The 22,573-nt window shown below is 37.3% G+C and overlaps 1 protein-coding gene across 3 annotated transcripts in view; it reads left to right on the top strand.

The window, feature by feature from the left end:
* The window catches only part of HYDIN (HYDIN axonemal central pair apparatus protein), a 442,024-nt gene that overhangs the window by 95,250 nt on the left and 324,201 nt on the right, over nucleotides 1-22,573 (top strand). For all 3 annotated transcript variants that reach the window (XM_030829570.1, XM_030829576.1, XM_030829580.1), the window contains 2 exons: nucleotides 11,688-11,889; nucleotides 18,870-19,053. In XM_030829570.1, the coding sequence (XP_030685430.1) occupies nucleotides 11,688-11,889; nucleotides 18,870-19,053 (386 nt within the window). The remainder of the gene's footprint in view (nucleotides 1-11,687; nucleotides 11,890-18,869; nucleotides 19,054-22,573) is intronic.

Raw genomic sequence — 22,573 nt, 5'->3', positions numbered from 1 at the left:
TTTGGGAGGCCGAGGTGAATGGATCACGTGGTCAGGAGTTCAAGACCAGCCTAGCCAACATAGTGAAATCCCATCTCTACTGAAACTACAAAAATTAGCCGGGTGTGGTGGCATGCGCCTGTAGTCCCAGCTACTCAGGAAGCTGAGGCGGGGGAATAGCTTGAACCCGGGAGGCAGAGGTTGCAGTGAGCTGAGACCAAGCCATTGCACTCCAGCCTGGGTGACAGAGTGAGACTCCATCTTAAAAAAGAAAAAGAAAAAGAAAAAAATATATATATATTTTTTATATAAGTCTTTCAGAAATAATTATTGTGAATATTTTCTCACAGTGAGAAATTAATTTTCTTAATGTTGTCTTTTTATTAGCAGAGCAATTTAATTTTGATGAAGTACAGTTTATCCATTTTAATTTTATAGCTAGTGTGGTATTTTTTCCTAAGCTTATTTTCTAAATTTAAAATATTTTCTTAATTTATTAAACTACAGTTGAGTTTTGTATATTGAGCTTTTATCTGCAGACTTTGCTAATTTTACTTCTGACTTATCTGTAGATGATTTTGGATTTTGTATATACACAAACAGGTCATCTGCAAATAATAATAGTTTTTATTTTGTTCAATCCTTATGCTCTTCATTTCTTATTCTTTCTTCCACAGGCTGGACATTTAGTATGCTGTGCATTGGAAGTAATGACAGCAAATATCTTTCTCTTGTTCTCAGTCTCAGAAGAGAAGTGCTCAGTATTTCATCATTTAGTATGATGTTTGCTATAGGTTTTTAGTGGAGACTCTATCAGGTTAAAAAAATTTCCTTCTATCTCTAGGTTTCTAAGACTTTTAATCTTGAATAGATGTTTAATTTTATCAAATACTCTGCATTTGTTGACATGATTATACATTATTTCACCTTTATTCTTCTAATGCGATGATTGATTTTGAAATGCTAAATTCCTGCTGTGTTCTGGGATAAACTCAAGTTTGTATATTATCATTTTAATACGTCATTGGATTATATTTGCTAATATTTTGTTCAAGAATTTGGTATCCAAATTAATGAGACAGATTGGCCTATAATTTTCTGTTCACGTAATGCCTTTGACAGAACAAAACAAATTGGTCTCATAAAACAAGTTGTGAATTGTTCTCTCTTTTTAATTCTCTAGAGAAATTGTTTTAAAGAGTCATGTTATTTCTTCCTTAAATAATTGAAAATTTTATTCTTTAAGCCATTGATTTAACCTCACTTTTTATAAGGGGGGCAGCTTTTTGATGATTCATTCTGTTAAACTTTTTCAGTAAACTTTTTCCATTTAATCTAAAATCTTAAAATTTTGGCATACAGTTGTTCAGAACCCTTCTTAATCATTGTTTGCTATAGGATCCTTGGTGACATCTCCTCTTTTCTTATTGGTAGTTTGTATCCTCCTCTTTTTTTTTTTTTCTTGATCTATATTGTTAGGGCTTTATCAGTTTTTTTTTTTTAGTTTATTCAAAGAACCAACTCTTAGTTGATTATTTTTATTGTTCACTTCTCAATTTCATTGATTTCTCCTCTTCATTTTTTCAGTCCTTCTACTTTCTTTAGGTTTGATTTGTTATGATTTTTCTAGATCTTAGCAGGGATGCTCAGAATATTGACGTTCAGCCTTTCTTCTTTTATAATACATGCATTTAAGACAATACATTTTCCTCTAAAATTGACTCAATCTTCAGCCCGTATGTTTTTACATATTTTGTTTTTAACATTTGATTGAAAATGTTTTAGAATTTACATTTTTATTTTCTTTGACACATGGGCTATTTAGCAATGCGTTGATTAATATTCAAACATTAGGAAATTTTCTAGGCCTCTTTTTGTTATTGATTTCTTGTTTAAGCCCACCAGTGACAGAAAGCAAGTTCTATATGATTTCAGGCCTTGAAATTAGTTGAGACTTACATTATGACCCAAAATATGTTCCATTTTGGTAAATGTTCCTTGTACACTTGAAAAGGGTACACCTTCCATAAATGTCAATTAGGTCAAATTTGTTAATAATGATGCCATTCAATCTGTATCTTTACTAATCTTTTGTCTCCTTGTTTTATCAGTTATTGGAAGATGTCATTAAAATCCACAACTACAACTTAGGTGTTCCTCTTTTTTGGTGCTAACAATTTTCATTTTATATATTTTGAGGCCATGATACTTGATGTATACACATGTAGGATTATTATAACTTCCTGTTGAATTAACCATTTTATTATAAAATGTCTCAGTCTTTAGTAAGATTTATGACACTAAAGTCTACTCGATCTGATATTTATACAACATGGAAGCTTTCTTTTGATTAGTGTGGACATAGTACAATCTGTTTGTCCTTTCACTTTCAACCTTCCTCACATTTAAAGTATGACATTTGGAAGCATCACCAATGAGGCTGATTATTAAATCTGGTCTGAAAATCTTTGTCTTTTAATTGTACTATTCAGTCATTTTATGTTAAATGCAATTACAGATATATTTGAACCTCCTGTTTGACTGTTAAGTAATTGTTCCCATTATGGTAAAATTATTAGCCGAATTTCAGCCAAAACCATTGTATTATTGGTACTGATAGTGGATGAAACTGAAGAAACATATGCCTGCTAATAAATATGGTCAGTGATACATTTTTTTTCTGTCTGGATCTCCGTATCTTTGTTGATTTTGCGTACATCTTATATCTTATATCCTTGTTGATTTTGCTTATGTTAGTTGCTGAAACTAAGTATCAGAATAAATGTGGCCTTAGAATTACATTTGGGTCACTGTGTCACAAGATTTTAAATCAGGAGTTTGAAAAAGAATGAAGCATAGTCAACCCTTTTACTCTTATTAAAATAATTAATTGTTGGTAAACATAGTAAATAAATTATCTTTTAATTTCATCTTTATCTCATTCTTTTCAATGAGGGTATTGGGGGTATTTTTAATACATTTGACACATGAGCAATCTAGTATATGGGTATAATTTATAAATAAACAACTCTACATATGTTGGGGTGTAATTTCAAAAAATGCTATTTGGTTGGGTTTTGAGTTCAGCTGATTTAGTGTGCTTATAGATCAACAGAATCAAAACTTGAGTGACAACTTCAGTGATAACCTCATCCAGCCCTTAGATTTTACAGATAGAGAAACTAAAGCCCTAAGAAATTAAGTGGTTCACCCAAGGTCACAGAACTAATCAGAAGCCCAAATAGAAGCCCAGTTAGAAGCCAGACTCAGCCTCTTACCTCCTGGGCAGTGTTCTTTCACTATAGCAGATCGTCTCATCTCCCATATGACTCTATGTGCATTTGTGCTCTCTTGATCTGCTGCCTTTGAAATGCAGCTGCATTTTCCCAGCCTCCCTGGATCTCAATTTTACTTTTGTATAAGTATTTGGAATGACACCCATACTTACATATCTACTGCTATGCTAAAGGAAAGATAGATTGAACCACAATAAATATTTGTGTATTAAAATTTAATCATTCATCCAGGGGTGGTGACTCACGCCTGTAATCAGGAGGCCGAGGCAGGCGGATCACAAGGTCAGAAGATCGAGACCATCCTGGCCAACATGGTGAAACCCCATCTCTACTAAAAAATACAAAAATTAGCTGGGTGTGATGGCGCGTGCCTGTAATCCCAGCTACTTGGGAGGCTGAGGCAGGAGAATAGCTTGAACCAGGGAGTCGGAGGTTGCAGTGAGGCAAGATCGTGCCACTAAACTCCAGCCTGGCGACAGAGCTAGACTCCGTCTCAAAAAAAAAAAAAAATTAATCATTCATAGAAAAGTTGGTTTCCACCCCCTGAGGTTCTAATGTCACCTTTGGTGAATGAATAAAGTCATATTCTGAAGATTGCAGAGGTAAACTGTCTTATAGCCCTTCTCCTTACATGAAATGAACTGCTGCTAAGAATATGCTTTCAGTCTTTACTGTGGGTTATTAATGACCAGAATCCATAACCTTCCATTAGTGAAAAATGCTAATAACTGCCTAAACACAATTAATCATGAAGCTTTTCCAAGCAGCCATGATCATTGGCTTTTCATTTCATTAAATAAGCATCCGATTGAACTTTCTGCAGCTGTTTGAAATATGAATTTATTTGGGGAAGGAAATTTAACATGGGATGTTGATGAGTCTTTTCTTTGTAATTCCTAAAACAATGTTCCAGAAGGAGCAGCACTGACACTCCTCAGCAGGAGTCCTAACGTTCCTAACAGTGGCATTTGTTCCTTCTGTTTCTGGCCCTCCACTGAATATATTCTTGATTAAATGAAGTTAGGAGATTTCTTTGCTTTTTCTGACAACCAGAGTTTGAACCAGTGCTTTAGCAATTAAGGAGGTTGAGCATAAAGTTTCAGCAATATCTAATATTTTACCCATTAATGTTTTTCTGAACCAGAATTCTCCCCTCCTTTCTCTTTTCCTCTTTCTCCCTGTGGGTGCCTACGTATAGTAAAATGAAATTTGTTTAAGCAGTTGATTTTGCCTGAGAAATGATTTAATTATCTTTTTTATTATAGTCTAAAATTGAGAAAGAACTGATGCAAGGTGATACCTTTTGTAAACTCATCCCTCCAGAAGAGATTAAAAATACAATTACTCAAGGCTACATTGATAACAACAAAACCAAACCAAAACCAAATCCAAAACCGAACAAATAAGTGGAAGTATCATTTGCCTCTGAAGAGACAAACAAATGGTTAATTGCTTAAGTTTTGCACTTTTCAACTGAGTCTTGAGAAACTAAATATAATCACAGCGTTCAAGGAGATATTACTATTCAGAACAGCATTTCAAAAAAGACATTTGAACAAAATAAAAAAAAAAAGAAAAAGAAAAAAGACACTTGTATTGAAACTTTGGTTACAAGAATGAGTACCAGAAATAGTAGTAGGGGGTTTCTTCTTCAATGCCTGGTGAGGTTGCTCTTCTCACCTTAGAAGTGGCATTAACCATTGGCATACTCAGGAAATAGAGTTGATGCACGTATTCAGTGTTTTTTAAAGTATTATGTCTCTTACTAAAGAGGAGATACTTTAGGAGTCAGAAGTTGGCAAGTAACCTTTTTCCCCAAAGGTGTGGTGATGTGTTATTATTAAATATACACACAGTTATAATATTAGTGCTTCACACGGCAGCTTTATAGTAATTTACATATTTTACTCTAGTAAGCTTTCTAAAACCATAAAGAATTTTTCTTTTTTTCTCATAAAGGCCAATAGAGGCATACCAAAATATAATATAGTCAGTAATTGTTATATTGCCACGTTGCAGTTGAAACTGCTAAATAATATCTATCTGAATCTATTAATATCTATGCAGACTTACCCACATCAACTTTGTTTCCATGGTAGGATTATTATTAATTATAAATGTGTGCTGTTATAACTAGAAAATCTAGCCAAATAGAGGTATTGTAAAAGAAGCAAATGTTTTAACATGGCTTTAGAAGCAATGGAAACATTACTTGACCTTGTTTTCTTTTCTTTGTTTCTTATTCCATAGCTTAGGATAGGGAGTAGCAGAAGTTAAGACACTCTGATTGTCAGGGATTTAAATGTTTAGGGAAGTGAGATAAGGTTTCCATAAGTTCATAGCAAGTGAAGACTTGCAAATTAGCAGGTGTTAGTATTTAAAAGGACATTTCTTTAACTCCCTTCGTTTTAGTGATAAGTAAACTGAAGCCCAGAGACGTTAAATGACTTTACAGCTCAGTAAAGCTGGAATTTGAATCCAGGTCTTCGGAACCCCCTGAGGCCAGTACACTTTCTGCATCTCACACTGCCTTCTGTGCAGACTGAGAATACCGATTTTGGCATTGCCACTGACATGCCAGGTGAGCCGTCAAGTTGCTTAAGTTTCCTGAACAAAGAGCACTTCCAAGGAAGTTCGGTTCAGCAATGCACTACCGTAGTGAATTTGACCCTGTTGTCACCAAGTGATGAAAAACTTTCCATCAACTTGTTAGTTCCCTGGAAAATCTGTGGCTCCACTCATGTATTTAATTTAGTGTCCTCTGTTGTCTGAGAGTACTGAAACCACAGTATGAAGTGTATTGTGTATATAGTTAGCTTCACATCCATTTTTGTAAAATTAGGTTTGTTCATATTTGTTTTTATTTGATTGATGGTAGCAAAACTGGCAAGAGGTAATCAGACCTTCCACAAAATATGTCTGTACTGGGATGTAATAAAAGATTGTTCCTAAGCCCATCTACGATGACTGCAGCATGCAACTCCAGAAACTAAAAAGGTACCAGTGCGGGAACAGGTCCTCCAAGGACACAAAAAATGCTAATGTTGAGGAACAGCTTCCCCATCCATTCCTGGAGACATGACACCACTTCCATCCTGTTAGTCTTCAAAGTAGCTAAGGGTTGGGGAACTTTTTAAGGTTGTCTCTATAAAAGTAGGTATTATAAAAACCAAGTACTTCAATAGCTTTGGGGATAAGAGAAGAGTTATTGCTTCCTTCACTTTGTGGAGCTGATGAGTTTTGGAAGATAGTGATGAAAAAAAATCAATATTAGATGGTTCTTGAAAAAAATAATAGCTTTTGCTATATTTCTGAGAAGGAAGACTTTTGCAGTGAACAGTTCAAATTAATGACATTAGTCTCTCTGACCTCTAGGTTGCGTGAAATAAGCCCTTGGATCTTTCATTCCCTTTGATTTTTTTTTAAACAAAGACATATTTCAGATAACCACAAAAGCACAGATAATAATATCATCAACACCTGTTATATTTAACACATCTCAACCTTTTGCCTTACACATTTCTTTCTAGAGGTTTTATTTTTTTTGGATAATCAAACTGATTACAGACCTGAAGCCACTTTGTTACCCTTTTCTGATCTAATTCCCGTATCTTGCTCCTCAGAGGAGCTTTATTGGGTGCATTTTAATGCTATTCCTACATATTCACTTATCCATAAACAATATATAGTATTGTCTTGAGCAGTTTTAAAGTTCACATAAACGATATCATACTGTACATGCAATTCTCTAACTTGCTTTTTTCATTCAATGTTGTTTTAAATATTTAAACATGTAGATACACATTGCTCTGATTTATTTTAATGAATGTGCCACATTCCAGTATGTGAAAATTGAATATTTACTTCTTTGCTTTTACAAACAGTGCTGCATTGAGCAGCTTTGTACAGCGTCTTCCTGGGCAGCTGTGTGAGATTTTCCTTTAGGATAAATACCTACAAGTGCAATTGCTGGGGTGTAGGGCAAAATTATCCTGAGCTTTACTGGATACTAAATTGGCTTGTCAAGTTGTGGTGTCAATTTATACTTTCATCAGAAGTATACAAAAATTCTTTTTCCATATTCTTGCCAATATATTGCTAAAATGATATTATAAAACTGATTTTTGTTTGTTAATTTGATGGTCATGAAATGATATTTTATTTTATATTTCTTTTATTACTAGTGCTATCTTGCAGCTGTACATGTTTCTTGGAGGTCCTATATCCCTTTTACAGTCAAGTTTTTGGATGGGTCATGTATTTATTTCTTTTGAATGAGTTTCTTTTTCATTTTTGGGTAATCAAATTTCTTAGTTTTTTAGAGGGATCTGGATTTGGAGTCATAGTTAGAAAATTTTCTCCTCTCTAAAGTTATGAAGAAATTCTCATTTATATTGTTTTATATATATGGCTTCATATTGAACATTTAAATATTTGACTCACTTGACATTTATTCTGATAGAAGATATGAGGTATGTTTTTTCATATGGCTATGAAGTTGTCCTAACGATACTTGTTTGTTTTTTTTTTACAAATATGTCTTTATACCAATGATTTGAGATACTGCCTTTATAATATGCTAAATTCCAGTGTGCATTTGGGTCTGTTTTGACTTCATTCTATTCCACTGATCTGTCTCTTCATGCACTGCTACCATGCTATTAATATTTTAATTACTGAGACTTTACTATATTTTAATTCTATCAATTTCTATTTTATAGATGTTTTTAAAATGCATTTTGAGTTTTGTCAAATTCTTTTTCAGCATCAATGAAGATCATACCATTTTTTTTCCTTAGATCTATTGCTACATAAACAGATTTCTAGTAGTGGGACATTATTGCATTTCTGGAATAAATTCCACTTGGTTATGAAGTATCATTCCTTTAATGTGCTGATATATTATGATTAGCTATTTTTATTCAGAAATTTTACATTGTTATTCAGAAGTGCAATTGGCCTATAGACTGGCCTATATCATTGTTATATCTTTATCAGATTTTAATAACAGTGTTATATTGAAAAATACAGTGTTGGAAATTAAGAACTAATGGTATGACTTTAGCAGCAAAATGGATACTACAAAAGATAGGATTAGTGAACCTGAAGACAGTTCAATAGAAAATACCCAAACGGAAGCACAGAGAGAAGTAGAAAAGAATGGGGAAAAAATAGAACATCCAAGTGGGACACAGTCAGAAGGTCAACATACATGCAATTGGAGTCTCAAAAGTAGAGGAGGAAGAATGGAGTAAAAAATATTTTAAGCAATAATGGCTGAGAATTTTCCAGAAATGAATCCAGAGGTTTATAAACACTCAGCAAGCCTGTGGTGGTACAAGTACAAAGAAAACCAAACTTAGGCATATTATGGTTAAATGGCTGAAATCTAAACAAAGAGAACATTATAAAAGTACCCAGAGAAAAAAGACATATTACCTTAATGGGAACACTAAGAATACTGATGGCAAAATTTTCTGCCGAAATTATGGAAGCTGGAAGACAGTCAAATGGCATTGTTGAAGTGCTGAAAGAAAACAATGCGAATTTATACCACTGAAAGTATCCTTTAAAAGTGAAGACAAAAGAAAGATATTTGCAGACAAAAAAAGCTGGAAAATTTGTGTAGAACTCTTGAATGGCATTGTTTTCACCTTTGTCATATTGAAGATATCATTCCATTATTTTTTAGTTTCCATTGTTTCAGTTCAAAAGTTAGGTGTAATTCCAAGTGTGGAACCTTTAAAAATAATGTTTTTTTCCTCAGGCTGCTTTCAGGATTTTTTCTTTGTCTTTGATTTTCTTCAGTTTCACTGCAATATATTTAGGTCTGATTTTTAAAAAAATTATCCAATTTGACTTTCACTGGCCTTTTGAACTGTGAACTGATGTCTTTAATTCCAAACAAAATTCTTAGCCATCATCTTTTGAAATACTGTCTTTGCTTCATTATCTCTTTCCTGTCCTGAGTGTTTCCAATTCAATACTTTTAGACCTTCTCACTTTATCTTCCTTGTATCTTATCTACTGTAATTTTCATATATTTTTATTTCTTCATATTGCCTTTTGTATTTTCTGAACTACCTCCCATTTCACTAATTTGTCATGAAATATAATAAAATTATTTTATTAAATATATATTTTGAGTTTTTTATAATTTAGACTATTTTATTTCTATAAGTCCTACAGTGTGGCTTTTTTCAAATTTTTTAAAGATGTTATTGATTTTCTATTTTCTACATATGGCTTCAGTAATCCATTTGTTTCTTTAAACATAGTATGTATAATTGGTTCTTAGTTTCTATCTGATGATTCCTAGTGTCTGATATTTTTGTGGGCCTATTTCCATTTTTCTTGTACCTGCTGGTTCCAACACATGGAGTTTTATTTCCTTGCATTGCATCATTATGTTTTGGTTATGTGCTTTTTAAACAATGTTGAAAATTTTGAAACTTTGGATGCAAGTACCTTTCTCCCCAAAAAAGTTGAGTTTCTTTCACCAAGTGTCTCAGGGCATAACCAGTCAATAATTATCAAATTCAAGGTTTGAAGTTATTTGCAAGTAGGCAATTCCAGCATGATATTCAACTCTGCACTAAGGCTAATCTACTTCCAGTTCACTCTCATCTTGAAGGCATAGTTCTTTTTTTTTTTTTTCTTTTTTTGAGACAGAGTTTTGCTCTTGTTGCCCAGGCTAGAGTGCAATGGCACAATCTTGGCTCACCACAACCTCCGCCTCCCGGGTTCAAGTGATTCTCCTGCCTCAGCCTCCTGAGTAGCTGGGACTACAGGCATGCGCCACCACGCCCTGCTAATTTTGTATTTTTTAGTAGAGATTGGGTTTCTGTATGTGGATCAGGCTGGTCTTGAACTCCCGACCTCAGGTGATCTGCCTGCCTCAGCCTCGCGAACTGCTGGGATTACATGCATGAGACACTGCAACCAGCAGAAAGCATAGTTCTTTGAGTATTAACTTATTTGGAGGAGGGGTTTTCTCTTTGGTTTAAGCCAATTAATTTATGAAAAGGTGTTCAACACCATCCATAATTAAGGATATTCCAATTAAAGTAACAGTGAGTTTTCACTTATCAGATTGTTACATTTCTCTCAAAGAAAGTTTAAAAGTTGACAAGAGTGCATACCTTGTTTTAGAAAGGATGTACATGAAAATATTGACAGTTCTTACCTCTAAAAATCAGACCTGGAGTTAGGTGAAGGGGAGAAATATATTTTTTAGTTTTGTTGTATTTGCTTTTATAGTACTTGAAATTTCAACTCTCTATATAAGTTTTTTAAATAATAATTTTAAAGTCAAATGCCTAGATGCTTACTTTTTCTTTCTTTGGGGAACGTTTTTTCTGCATCCAAAGTTATTGAGCCTAAATAACATTTAAAACGTATAAAGGGTTGTTGATTTCCTGAATGACTGGTTCATACAACAGTGAGTGGAGCAGAAATGTTTGCTAAAAAATAAGATGCAAGTAACGATACTTTAAAACTTTAGCAACATAAATCAACAAAACATTCATGGTATTTCAATATTTATTTTTTCTATATGATGTCAGAGTAATGCACCTGCTGTGACATTGCAGAGATCAAATCAAATATAGTTTATAGGTTTGTGTCTTCTTGAAAACTCACTTATATACTTAGAATCAAGGTAATTGGTTCATCCTGAATGAAGTCAGGGACTTAAATTGCTATACTGAATAAAGATATTCCTAATATTTAAAATTTTTAAATTTTTAATGCAATTTTTGTCTATTTTTGTTTTCTTTTTATGTGGCCACTATCCAGACATGTCAGGGGTGTGTGCGTGTGCATGTGCGTGTGTGTGTGTGTGTGTGTGTGTGTGTTGTTTTGTTTTGTTTTGTTTTAATTGCTGTTTAGGGATGCGGTTTCTTTTAAGTAGTCAGTTTTCTATTTTTGAAGTTACTGAATTTTCTCTCCTGATCACTGTTCTCAAATGGACTTAAATTCTGTCATGTTGAGCAGCTCTTCTTAAGTATACTTGGTACAAGCATTTTTAAGAATGACAAATCAAGCTCATGCATGAGCTAAAGATGAGGCATAGAGTAAAATTCTATTAACTCGATTGCCCTCCTGGTCAGGCTGTAGGATTGAAAGCTATTTACAAAGAAGAAAAAGTTTTGGAGTGCCCACAACAACAATGCATATTTTATATATTTCTTACAATGACCTGGCAAGATAGCTTGATTTTTCTATAACTGCACCAAGCATAATATTTGTTTTCTGATCATATCTCATCTCTGAACTGATGGGGGTACAGTGGAAAGAATGAAATCCTGATGCTTATGCTATTTTGCCTAACTTCAGCTTGAAAAAAAGATAGCCTAGGCGTGTCATTTTAGAATAAATCTTGAAGTGTGTTTGTACTTTGTTAATTCCTAGGTGAAAAGGTGTTTGTATCTCTCTATGGAGCTGCCACAGACATGAATATAAGGCTGGATAAGAATTCCTTGACCATCGAGAAAACCTACATATCTCTGGCCAATCAGCGAACTATAACCATTCACAACCGCAGTAATATCATTGCCCATTTCCTGTGGAAGGTATTTGCTACCCAGCAAGAAGAGGACAGAGAAAAGTATAGGTCTGTAACAAAAATCACCTATATGCAGTAATTTGGAGGGGGGGAATGTAAAACTCAGTTATTATGAAAAATCAGTGAATTTTGTACTACATTTTTAGCCAACTCAACCAATGTCACATTTTTCTAACTTGCTTCTGGTGTAAGATCCTCTTTTGAAGCTGCTCATTTGAACGATCTGAGCTGAGCTATGTGGAACAGAAAGTCCATCCTGAGTTAATGTAACCTGGTTATAGTTTAGCAGTAATGGAATGCCTAGATTTTGAAGACAAAACCTATCATTCTTCACTATTCTTTCAAAGCAAGTCTACCTGTCTCTATTACTTTTGATAACCCTAACTAGGTTGATCAGCTTTTTTTTGAGACGGACTCTCATACTGTCGCCAGGGCTGGTGTGCAGTGGCGCGATCTCAGCTCACTACAACCTCTGCCTCCTGGGTTCGAGCATTTCTCCTGCCTCAGCCTCCTGAGTAGCTAGGATTACAGGCGCCCACCACCACGCCCGGCTAATTTTTTGTACTTTTAGTAGAGACATAGGGTTTCAATATGTTGGCCAGGCTGATCTCAAGCTCCTTGACCTCATGATCTGCCCGCCTCAACCTCCCAAAGTGTTGGGATTACAAGCGTGAGCCACCACGCCCGGCCAGGTTGATCAGCTTTTATAAAGAGTTCCTAAAAATAATCTATTTTGGATTGGCATCAATGTGGAATTTTTTTCAGTGAAAAGATACTTGTAGAAAATAGGAAGATTGAGGAAAAAGAAGAGCTTAGATATAATGGCTTTTATATTCTTGGTTTTAGTAGCATTGCTCCAGTCCCTGCAAGCTATATAATTTAATAATGATTTCTTATTGGTATCTTTAATATTATAGTTTTAAAAATGGCACTTCAGGCAGTGGAGAAAATTAATAAAATGTAAAACCAAACTGTTGTAGCTAATCTCATCACTGTTAAATTTTGAAGATTTCTTTTTACTGAATCCATGCTTGCCTCTTTTAAGCTTCATTTTCATTTTTATCTCCTTCCAACCTCCCTGAATTAACCCTTTTGCTGCTTTCATTGGAATTTATTTCAGCCTTTTTTATTTGCCTTTCCATTTTCATTAAAGATTAGCCCTGGGAAGCTTCAAAGCTTTGTTTAAAATCAAGTTCGTATGTGATAAAAATAAAAGTCTTAGGTCCGTGGAAACCAGGAAGAACCCCCCCAGTGTGCAGTCCCTAATTGAATCAGAAGCCACGACAATGACAGGACACAGTGGGCCAGAAGCTTTGTCATTCAGACAATGAGCTTTAATCACTGAATCGCCACTGTGCCATCTTTTAAAAAATGAGGAAAGAAAAACGACTTATGCCTAAAATCTTCCTCTGGCTTTATGGCATAGAAATATCTGTGGTTTTAAAAGGCACAAGGAAAAGGACCCACTACTGCTTCCTTTGCCCTGGTTCCCCGGCTCACATGTGCTTACCAGCGATCAAAATGGCCCAACATGCTTGAAGGGAAAGTGGGAAAGGAGATCCAAGTAAAGAAAGTAAAACAGCAAAGTAGTGTTTCAGTATCATTCTTGTCCTATGGGCATAACCCTTTGTGGAGAGTGAGTACCCATTGTAAGAGGGAAAGCCAGCTTTAATTTCAGCCATGTCTGTGTGTTTGGCTATATGGATCATATGTGATTGATGCCATGCCAATACGAAAAAGTATGTAAGGACGTTAATTTCAGCAGTTAAACTCTAAAAAAATTAAAACCAACGGTTATCAGAGATGCTAAACTGTAGAGAATATAATTCAGCCACAGTGGATGGGCATTGATTTTAGTTTTTTTCCCCACTTCACCTCCCCTGACACTCACACCCCTATCTCTTTAATATTGTCTTTTATTCTTCCCTTTCTCTTGCATCATTTTCTTTTACTATCTCCCTTGCTCTTTCTATTATTTCTCCTGGCAATTTCTTGGTAACAAGGGGAAAAATATAGGATAGCATTTTTATAGCCATGATTGGAAGCCTGATTTTATCATCTAGAATCATGACCCTCTTTTAACCAATAGACTTGAAAAGTGGCTTCAGATAAATAAGAATACCACCACTTTCACTCTGTGTGACATACAGGCCCAGAACTCCTGTTTCTCCAAATTGTATTGTTTTATCTCAGTAAAGAGTCTACAACATGCTGCCCCTTCTCTCCTGAGTGCCAGGAACTCAGCCAAGAGGGAAAAAGGATACCAGTCATACTGATCTCTTGTTGCACCAGGGTGACACTTCTTGCTCTTCTCTCCATTGTTCCTCGATACAGCCCAAGCATAATAATAAGAAAGCAAACAACTTTCCTATTATAAGCCATGAATTCTTGTCCTTGAAGTAACTTTCATGAAATGCCCAACCTCTTGGAAAGGAAGGCAAGTACAGACAAGTTTGCCCTTTACTAAACATTTAACTCCTGCCTTCTGGACAGGGCAGTGGTGCTCTTGCTGTGAGTGTAGGCCCCTCCTCCTCCATGTCACAAATTCTCAGATCGTGTCCCAGGCCACACATCAGGGGTCAAGAAAGCAGAATGTTCTTTGGTAGCTTGCTTATGGGCAGATACCCACCCATCCCTGAAAAGCAGCAGCGAGATCTTTAGCGAATGGGGTGAATCCTCTCTTGAGCACCCCAGCAAGGCCTGCAGAGCTGAATCAGGCGTTATCCTCTTGATGTCTCACTCTCTTGCTCATAATGGGATACACCTTCTTCCTTTGTTCCCCCTCCTTCAGCAACCTCTATAGTTAAAAGATTTAACTGCTGGTAAACTTTCAGGTCAAACTCAAGAGCCTGCCCACAGTTTTTCTAGCATTTTAACATGGCTTAAAGCATATCCTGTGGCATTCATCTCCAGGGGCTGAAAGTTGCTCAAAGGTCGCTTCAATAATGCTAATAGCTTTAACAGATACACTCAAGTCCCATTCCAGCCATTGAGGTTTCTTGTCCTCTTGTATCTTGATGAGCAAACACTTGGATATCTCTTCTTGCAGTGGAGGAATTTCAGCCCCAGGAATACCTGTTTGTTTCCAGCAGTTTACTGTTTGGTCTTCCTCCACACCTACCTCAAAGTATTGCTAAAAACCTTAGGACACATGTCCAGGTTTGGGGACAGAGGGTTGTTCCCATGCTACACACTTGGGCAATGACGTTCCTCCCCCTAGGAAGAAGTTCTGTGCTTTAAAATTCTTTTCTTTTTTTTTTTTTTAACTTGAGAATCAGATGTATAGGGACCTTTAAAAGATCACCTTTATTTTTTTCTTTTGATGTTTTTCTGAGACTTGCAGAGAAATTAATCTCTTCAGAAATGGAGGCTGCATTCATCCCTCCTTGCTTCCTCAACCTTGTCCTGAGGGATTTTAAAACATTCTGCAAGATTCTTTCATACTCATTCTTATCACATTCGCTGTATTCAGAGACTTGGCATGGGCTTTAAGGATTTTTGCTCCCCATTTCCCCAGCAAGGTCACAGCCATTTTCTCAATAGCAGCCAGCTCTAATTCTAGATTTGCTCTGTACAAGAGCTCCTACAATTCTCAATGGAGCCCCTCAGAGTGGTCAGCATGGATTTATTCTATAATATGCAGATGGAGGAAATGAGACGTTTCCTTAGATAAATCAGTTTTAATTGGGCTTTGAGCCTACCACCTGTGTCATAATAAACTTAATCTCAGTTATGTTTAGAGGCCCCTTTCCTTCCCTAGGGTTTATACAAAAATCTGAAGATTTACGTGGTACTGCCAAACAGGGAGAGGATCTCTAGTTCTTCATTTGTAACATCGATCACAGAGTTGCTAACTGTTTAGAGTCACATGATCCATTTTCTGTTTGAAGGTGGATGGCTCCATTTGTTCCAGGCCAAGTGTGGACATGGGAGTATTTCTTCTAGCTCTCAAGACCATGGCTCTTAGTTTTTAATCTCCTCAGCATTCAGTTGGCACTTTGTGTGGGTGCTGAAGGGAGCAGGTTACAGGCCTTGAGTACCTGAAGATGAGGGACTATTACTCTTTCGACCCTGCTGCACTGGAGACACACGTCTTCCCCATTGACTGTTAAAGGTGTTGGTAGCTACTAGACCATTTGTAAAATGGGTTAAGTCCATGGTTTTACTGAAGAGAGTGCTGGCCTGCTGTTATGCTGTCTGATGAAAGGTCTCCTCATCTATAAAAGAGAACCACCTCTGAGTGCAAGAAACCATGACTATCAGCAGGACAAGATGGCAAAACACTAGGGCTGAGATCTATGGGAGCCCTTGTTGGAGCCAGGCCACCTGAAGTTGTGGCTATACACCTCCTCCTTAGACTCTCAGTCCTGGCTCCAATTCTCCATCAGAGGAAGAATCCAGTACCCTCTTTCCTTCCTTTGCCTTCTACTGGCTGTTACCGATTTGGAGTTTCAACAGCATGGGAGAAGAGCAGCGTTTTGGAATTTGTTTTGTTCTCTTTGTTTTCTGGTGCAGGGATTGCATTTCTCATGTTCCTCAGTTCATGGAGCATTATCATCTTCATCCTCAGTCCACACAAAGCATTTTATTTATTCTCTTACATCCCCACACCTCACTCCTGTTAATTCCCCCAAAGATACCATTCTAATATGTTAATGTGTCTATCTTTTTATATGAATCTGTTCTTTCGAAATGTATATTGTCTTGGGGGAGAGATAGAGAGAAGTCATATTTTGTATTCCATTTTCTCCTTTTTCTCACGAGGCTGTGTGCTTAAGATCCATTCATGTTGCTATGTGTATATCTAATCCATTGCCTCCACCTTCTGCAGACCAGACCACATTGTGTCACCCCCACATTCCATCTGTGCACTCTTCCAGGGGTGGCATCCACAGGCTCATGCCAATGTAGGCATATTAGGCAACCAGGTCAAAATCTTAGTGCCTCAGCCTGAGAATTAATTAACATTTAATTTCTTAAATGGCTTGTTTTCTGGTTTAAAGAGAAATACATTGTGCACTAATAAAATTTAGAAAATACTGAGCACAAAGATGAGGGCAAAAATCCATTCTAATCCTCCCAACCAGGGAAACCACAGTCAATATTTTGGTATGTCTAAATCTGTTTTTTTTCCCTAATAAGTGTGTATTTTTCTTTTGCTTTTTTATTACAAAAGTGGGATTATTGTATATGTTACATTTTGCCACTTTGTTTTTCACCTTAAAATATTTCAGACATTTGAAAATGATGTTAAATATGCCGTTTAATACCACTTTACTAGCTGCTTATTATTCCCTAATATTCCCTGGATTCCTGGGAGGCAGTGTGCATATTGGTTAGCACCAGGGGATTCAAACCTCCAAAGACCCTAAAGTCCAGGCTATCTTTCAGCTATGTGATCTGGGGCGAGTTACTTAACCTTTCTAAGCCTCAGTTTCATCATCTATATAGTGGGAATGATGATCATAATGCTAATGACCCTTCTGGTAGTTATGAGTATTTAATTATATGATGCATGTGAAAAGTTTGGCAAGTACCCAATAAATGTAATGTTCATGATTCCCATTTTTGTTCAACCAGTGCTTCATTATCTTACATCAAATTTACCCACTTGATCTGGTATCATTCCAGCACTTTAATGGACATCTTTGTATCTGTGTCTTTGTTTATATCCATGATTGTTTTTAAGGATTTATTCCTGCAAGTGGAATTTTTTGGTTTCTAAGGGTATATAATCTGTAAGTTTTCCAGGTCAGTATCAGATAACAAAAATATCAAATAAAAAAGAAATGGATTCCTTTCTTTCTGCAAACTGAGCTGTCTTTAATTTGCCCTGCTGTGCCCAGCAGTGTGGAAGGAATGCTGCCAGTCACCTTGGACACTGCCTCCTACCTGGCAATAAAAATCAAGCACAAGATGCTTTCTTGCTTGGAACCAGAATACACCAAGCCCATTTCTTTGACTTCTTTTTGCAGCGTGTGACCAAAGCACCCTGAACACATACGTTATTTAAAAAGAGTTATTTGATGATACTGACAGGAGTTGGAACTGGGACAGGAATTCAGTAATCCTAGGCTCCCACTCAGCACTTATGTTGCTAAATAATTTGTTTCTCACCCCTGGTAATACCAGTACAATGATGGGAATATGGTCGTATGTCCTGGGAGGAGATAAAATTCAGTCTGCCAAGTTCAGAAGAAATGTGAACACAGCTCCGGTGGGGGCAATGAGTGGAGGATTGGGGAAAGCTGCTGTTCTCTCTTATCATGATGGATATTAAGAGCTAGAAAAAGAGAGAAAAGGAGGTGTCTTAAGGCATAGTTTGAGCATTTTGTAAGCTTGACAGCTTGGTGATTGCCTATGGTTGACAGAGGGAGAAAACCAGTATATATGGAGTTGACAGCTTTGTCCCAGGAACTGCACTAGAGCCTTGATTACATTTAACCCTCAACACATCTTTCTGATGGAGCAGCTCCTATGGTCTCTACAAGGAGAAGACACTGAGGCTTGGAGGAATCGGGGAACTCCCAAAGTCACAGAGCTAGTAAACAGATCATAGGATTGGTATGCAAACCTAGTCCCTGCTGGCCCCAGGTTCTATGCTCCAGGTAACTAACAGCTAAGAAAGAATTAAAGCTAAGCAAATTTAAAAGGAACAAAATGGTCCTTGCCATGTGAGGGGCAGAATAGATGTTAAATATTTAAAAAGCAGCCTGGAAAACACGATTACCTGAAAGAAAATATTTGTCCAGATATACATAAGGGCTCAGGAGTAAAGCAATGAGTATTGAATAGGAAAGGAATCCAGGGAGGATCTCTTAAAGAAGGTGGTTGAAGATGAGCAAACAGAGGCTCTGAGAGGTCTGAGGACTGAGTGCAAGGGCAGCAGGTTACAGACTCATGGCAAGGAGGGACCACCCCAGGGTGATGGCTGAGGACATTTCCAGGAGGAGGTACTAGAGGGAAGCCCTTTACAAAGTTCTTCATGGGAGTACCCACATGAATCTCACATTGCCTGTTTTCTTTAGGGCCTGTGATGATCTGATCAAAGAGGAGAAGGATGAGACTGATGACTTATTTGAAGAGTGTATTCCTGATCCCTTACTCCGAGAACATCTTTCTGTTCTCTCCCGAACCTTTGCGAATCAGAGGAGGCTGGTGCAGGGAGACAGCATGCTCTTCTTCAATAACGTTTTCACTGTGGAGCCCCTGGTGAGCATATAAATAAAAGCTGACCATACGGGAAACGTAAGTGGGAGCACAGGCTTGCTTTGATAAGAGCGCTCACTTGGGGGTTGAGACAGTGAGTTGCAAGAGAGTGAAGAGTCCACCTGAAGAACCTCACCATCACTGTGAGACATTATATAGAAGGTAATAGTAAGGATGTCATGGGACGCGTATATAGGTAACAATTTCCAGCACCAGTCACTGTGTTAACTGTGTTCGTAGGGATTATGCAGTTCATCTCATTTGCATATGTATTAGCTTACAAGTGTACAATAGAAGATCCCATTAGAATCCCATTCAACAGATGAGGAAATTAAGACAGAAATTTTGTGACTTGCTCAAGGCCTAACAGCTGAGGTCAGTGGTTAGAAATCCGTCCCTGACTGGCCTGACTGTAGAGCAGGACTTCTCAGCCCTGGCACTGTTGACATTTGGGGCTGGATCATTCTTTGTCCTATACATTGTAGGATGTTTCATGCAAAACGTCCTTACTTTTACCCACTAGATGCTAGTGTGACAGCCAAAACTGTCTCTTTACACTGCCAAATATGCTCTGTTGGGCAAAATCACTTGGGTTGAGACCTGCTTTGTCCTTCATTCATTCATTGAATACTCATTGACTGCATGGCCTGTATCAGGCACTGTGTGTGTACCAGACATTGATGGACAAAACAGACATGATCCTTGACCTGATAGTCTTTCTAGTGAGAGCTGTGCCAGAATTAGAATAGGGCCTGTCTGATTCCACAGACTAAACTCTTAAGCACTCTTTCTCCCTACTGCCCCAAATCAAAGAAGCTAGCAGCTTTGTTATTTACTGTATGCTAGGTGCTGTGCTACAGCCTTCCTGTGTATTAGTTCACTCCCACCAGGCAGAGAGTGGTACAAGGATCAAAACAGTGATAGGAAGGCTGAGGCAAGAGAATGGCGTGAACCCAGGAGACGGAGCTTGCAGTGAGCCGAGATCACACCACTGCACTCCAGCCTGGGCGACAGAGGAGACTCCGTCTCAAAAACAAAACAAAACAAAACAAAACAAAACAGCGATAGGAGGTGAGGAAGCCCGCAGCTGGTTAGAGCTGCCGAGTTGTTGCCATTTAAATCAGATAGAGAAGAGACATGGACAGGAGGACACTTGAGAATACAAGGTCACTTGTGAGAAATGCCACTGACTTATGCAGGCTCATTTTCCTTCCATCTGCACTTCCAAATTGTTGTTAAAGGATATAATGTGGAAAAGGAGCTCCATGGCTAAGTAAGTTTGAGAAATGCGAGGCTCAATATTGTTTGAAAGGTTTGTTGGTTATAAGACTTTGGAAAGCCTTTAATATGCTAATGTGTGTTGTTAATCTCCAAGAGGGAGCTTTTCCCTTGGAGACACCCTCTGGGACAGTTTTGTGGGGCCGGCTATGTGAGTCACTGGAGAAGACAGTAAGGTATTCTAGCTCAGAGGCTGAGGTGATTTTCATAGGCAAAGAAGTTGGAGAAGGCTTCTTGAGAGAAGAACCTGGGCCTGAGTCTCACAGGACAGGCCTTTTGGAGAATGAAATTGTCGATGTGCATGGCATGGTTCACCCAAGGCTCCATGAGTAGACTAGTTTCTTTTTTTTTTTTTTTTTTTTTTAATTTTTATTTTTATTATACTTTAGGTTTTAGGGTACATGTGCACAATGTGCAGGTTTGTTACATATGTATCCATGTGCCATGTTGATTTCCTGCACCCATTAACTCGTCATTTAGCATTAGGTATATCTCCTAATGCTGTCCCTCCCCCCTCCCCCCACCCCACAACAGTCCCTGGAATGTGATGTTCCCCTTCCTGTGTCCATGAGTTCTCATTGTTCAATTCCCACCTCTGAGTGAGAACATGCGGTGTTTGGTTTTTTGTCCTTGCGATAGTTTACTGAGAATGATGTTTTCCAGTTTCATCCATGTCCCTACAAAGGACACGAACTCATCATTTTTTATGGCTGCATAGTATTCCATGGTGTATATGTGCCACATTTTCTTAATCCATTCTATCGTTGTTGGACATTTGGGTTGGTTCCAACTCTTTGCTATTGTGAATAGTGCCACAATAAACATATGTGTGCATGTGTCTTTATAGCAGCATGATTTATAGTCCTTTGGGTATATACCCAGTAATGGGATGGCTGGGTCAAATGGTATTTCTAGTTCGAGATCCCTGAGGAATCGCCACACTGACTTCCACAATGGTTGAACTAGTTTACAGTCCCACCAACAGTGTAAAAGTGTTCCTATTTCTCCACATCCTCTCCAGCACCTGTTGTTTCCTGTTTTTTTAATGATGGCCATTCTAACTGGTGTGAGATGGTATCTCACTGTGGTTTTGATTTGCATTTCTCTGATGGCCAGTGATGATGAGCATTTCTTCATGTGTTTTTTGGCTGCATAAATGTCTTCTTTTGAGAAGTGTCTGTTCATGTCCTTTGCCCACCTTTTGATGGGGTTGTTTATTTTTTTCTTGTAAATTTGTTTGAGTTCATTGTAGATTCTGGATATTAGCCCTTTGTCAGATAAGTAGGTTGCAAAAATTTTCTCCCATTCTGTAGGTTGCCTGTTCACTCTGATGGTAGTTTCTTTTGCTGTGCAGAAGCTCTTTAGTTTAATGAGATCCCATTTGTCAATTTTGGCTTTTGTTGCCATTGCTTTTGGTGTTTTAGACATGAAGTCCTTGCCCACGCCTATGTCCTGAATGGTATTGCCTAGGTTTTCTTGTAGGATTTTAATGGTTTTAGGTCTAACATTTAAGTCTTTAATCCATTTTGAATTAATTTTTCTATAAGGTGTAAGGAAGGGATCCAGTTTCAGCTTTCTACATATGGCTAGCCAGTTTTCCCAGCACCATTTATTAAATAGGGAATCCTTTCCCCATTTCTTGTTTTTGTCAGGTTTGTCAAAGATCAGATAGTTGTAGATATGCGGCATCATTTCTGAGGGCTCTGTTCTGTTCCATTGATCTATATCTCTGTTTTGGTACCAGTACCATGCTGTTTTGGTTACTGTAGCCTTGTAGTATAGTTTGAAGTCAGGTAGTGTGATGCCTCCAGCTTTGTTCTTTTGGCTTAGGATTGACTTGGCGATGCGGGCTCTTTTTTGGTTCCATATGAACTTTAAAGTAGTTTTTTCCAATTCTGTGAAGAAAGTCATTGGTAGCTTGATGGGGATGGCATTGAATCTATAAATTACTTTGGGCAGTATGGCCATTTTCACGATACTGATTCTTCCAACCCATGAGCATGGAATGTTCTTCCATTTGTTTGTATCCTCTTTTATTTCATTGAGCAGTGGTTTGTAGTTCTCCTTGAAGAGGTCCTTCACATCCCTTGTAAGTTGGATTCCTAGGTATTTTATTCTCTTTGAAGCAATTGTGAATGGGAGTTCACTCATGATTTGGCTCTCTGTTTGTCTGTGATTGGTGTACAAGAATGCTTGTGATTTTTGTACATTGATTTTGTATCCTGAGACTTTGCTGAAGTTGCTA

The sequence above is a fragment of the Nomascus leucogenys genome, chromosome 2 (genome assembly GCF_006542625.1).
Source record: "Nomascus leucogenys isolate Asia chromosome 2, Asia_NLE_v1, whole genome shotgun sequence".
Taxonomy (NCBI): Eukaryota; Metazoa; Chordata; class Mammalia; order Primates; family Hylobatidae; genus Nomascus; species Nomascus leucogenys.
Note: the sequence above shows the minus strand (reverse complement) of the source record. Positions and strands in the feature narration are given on the sequence as shown.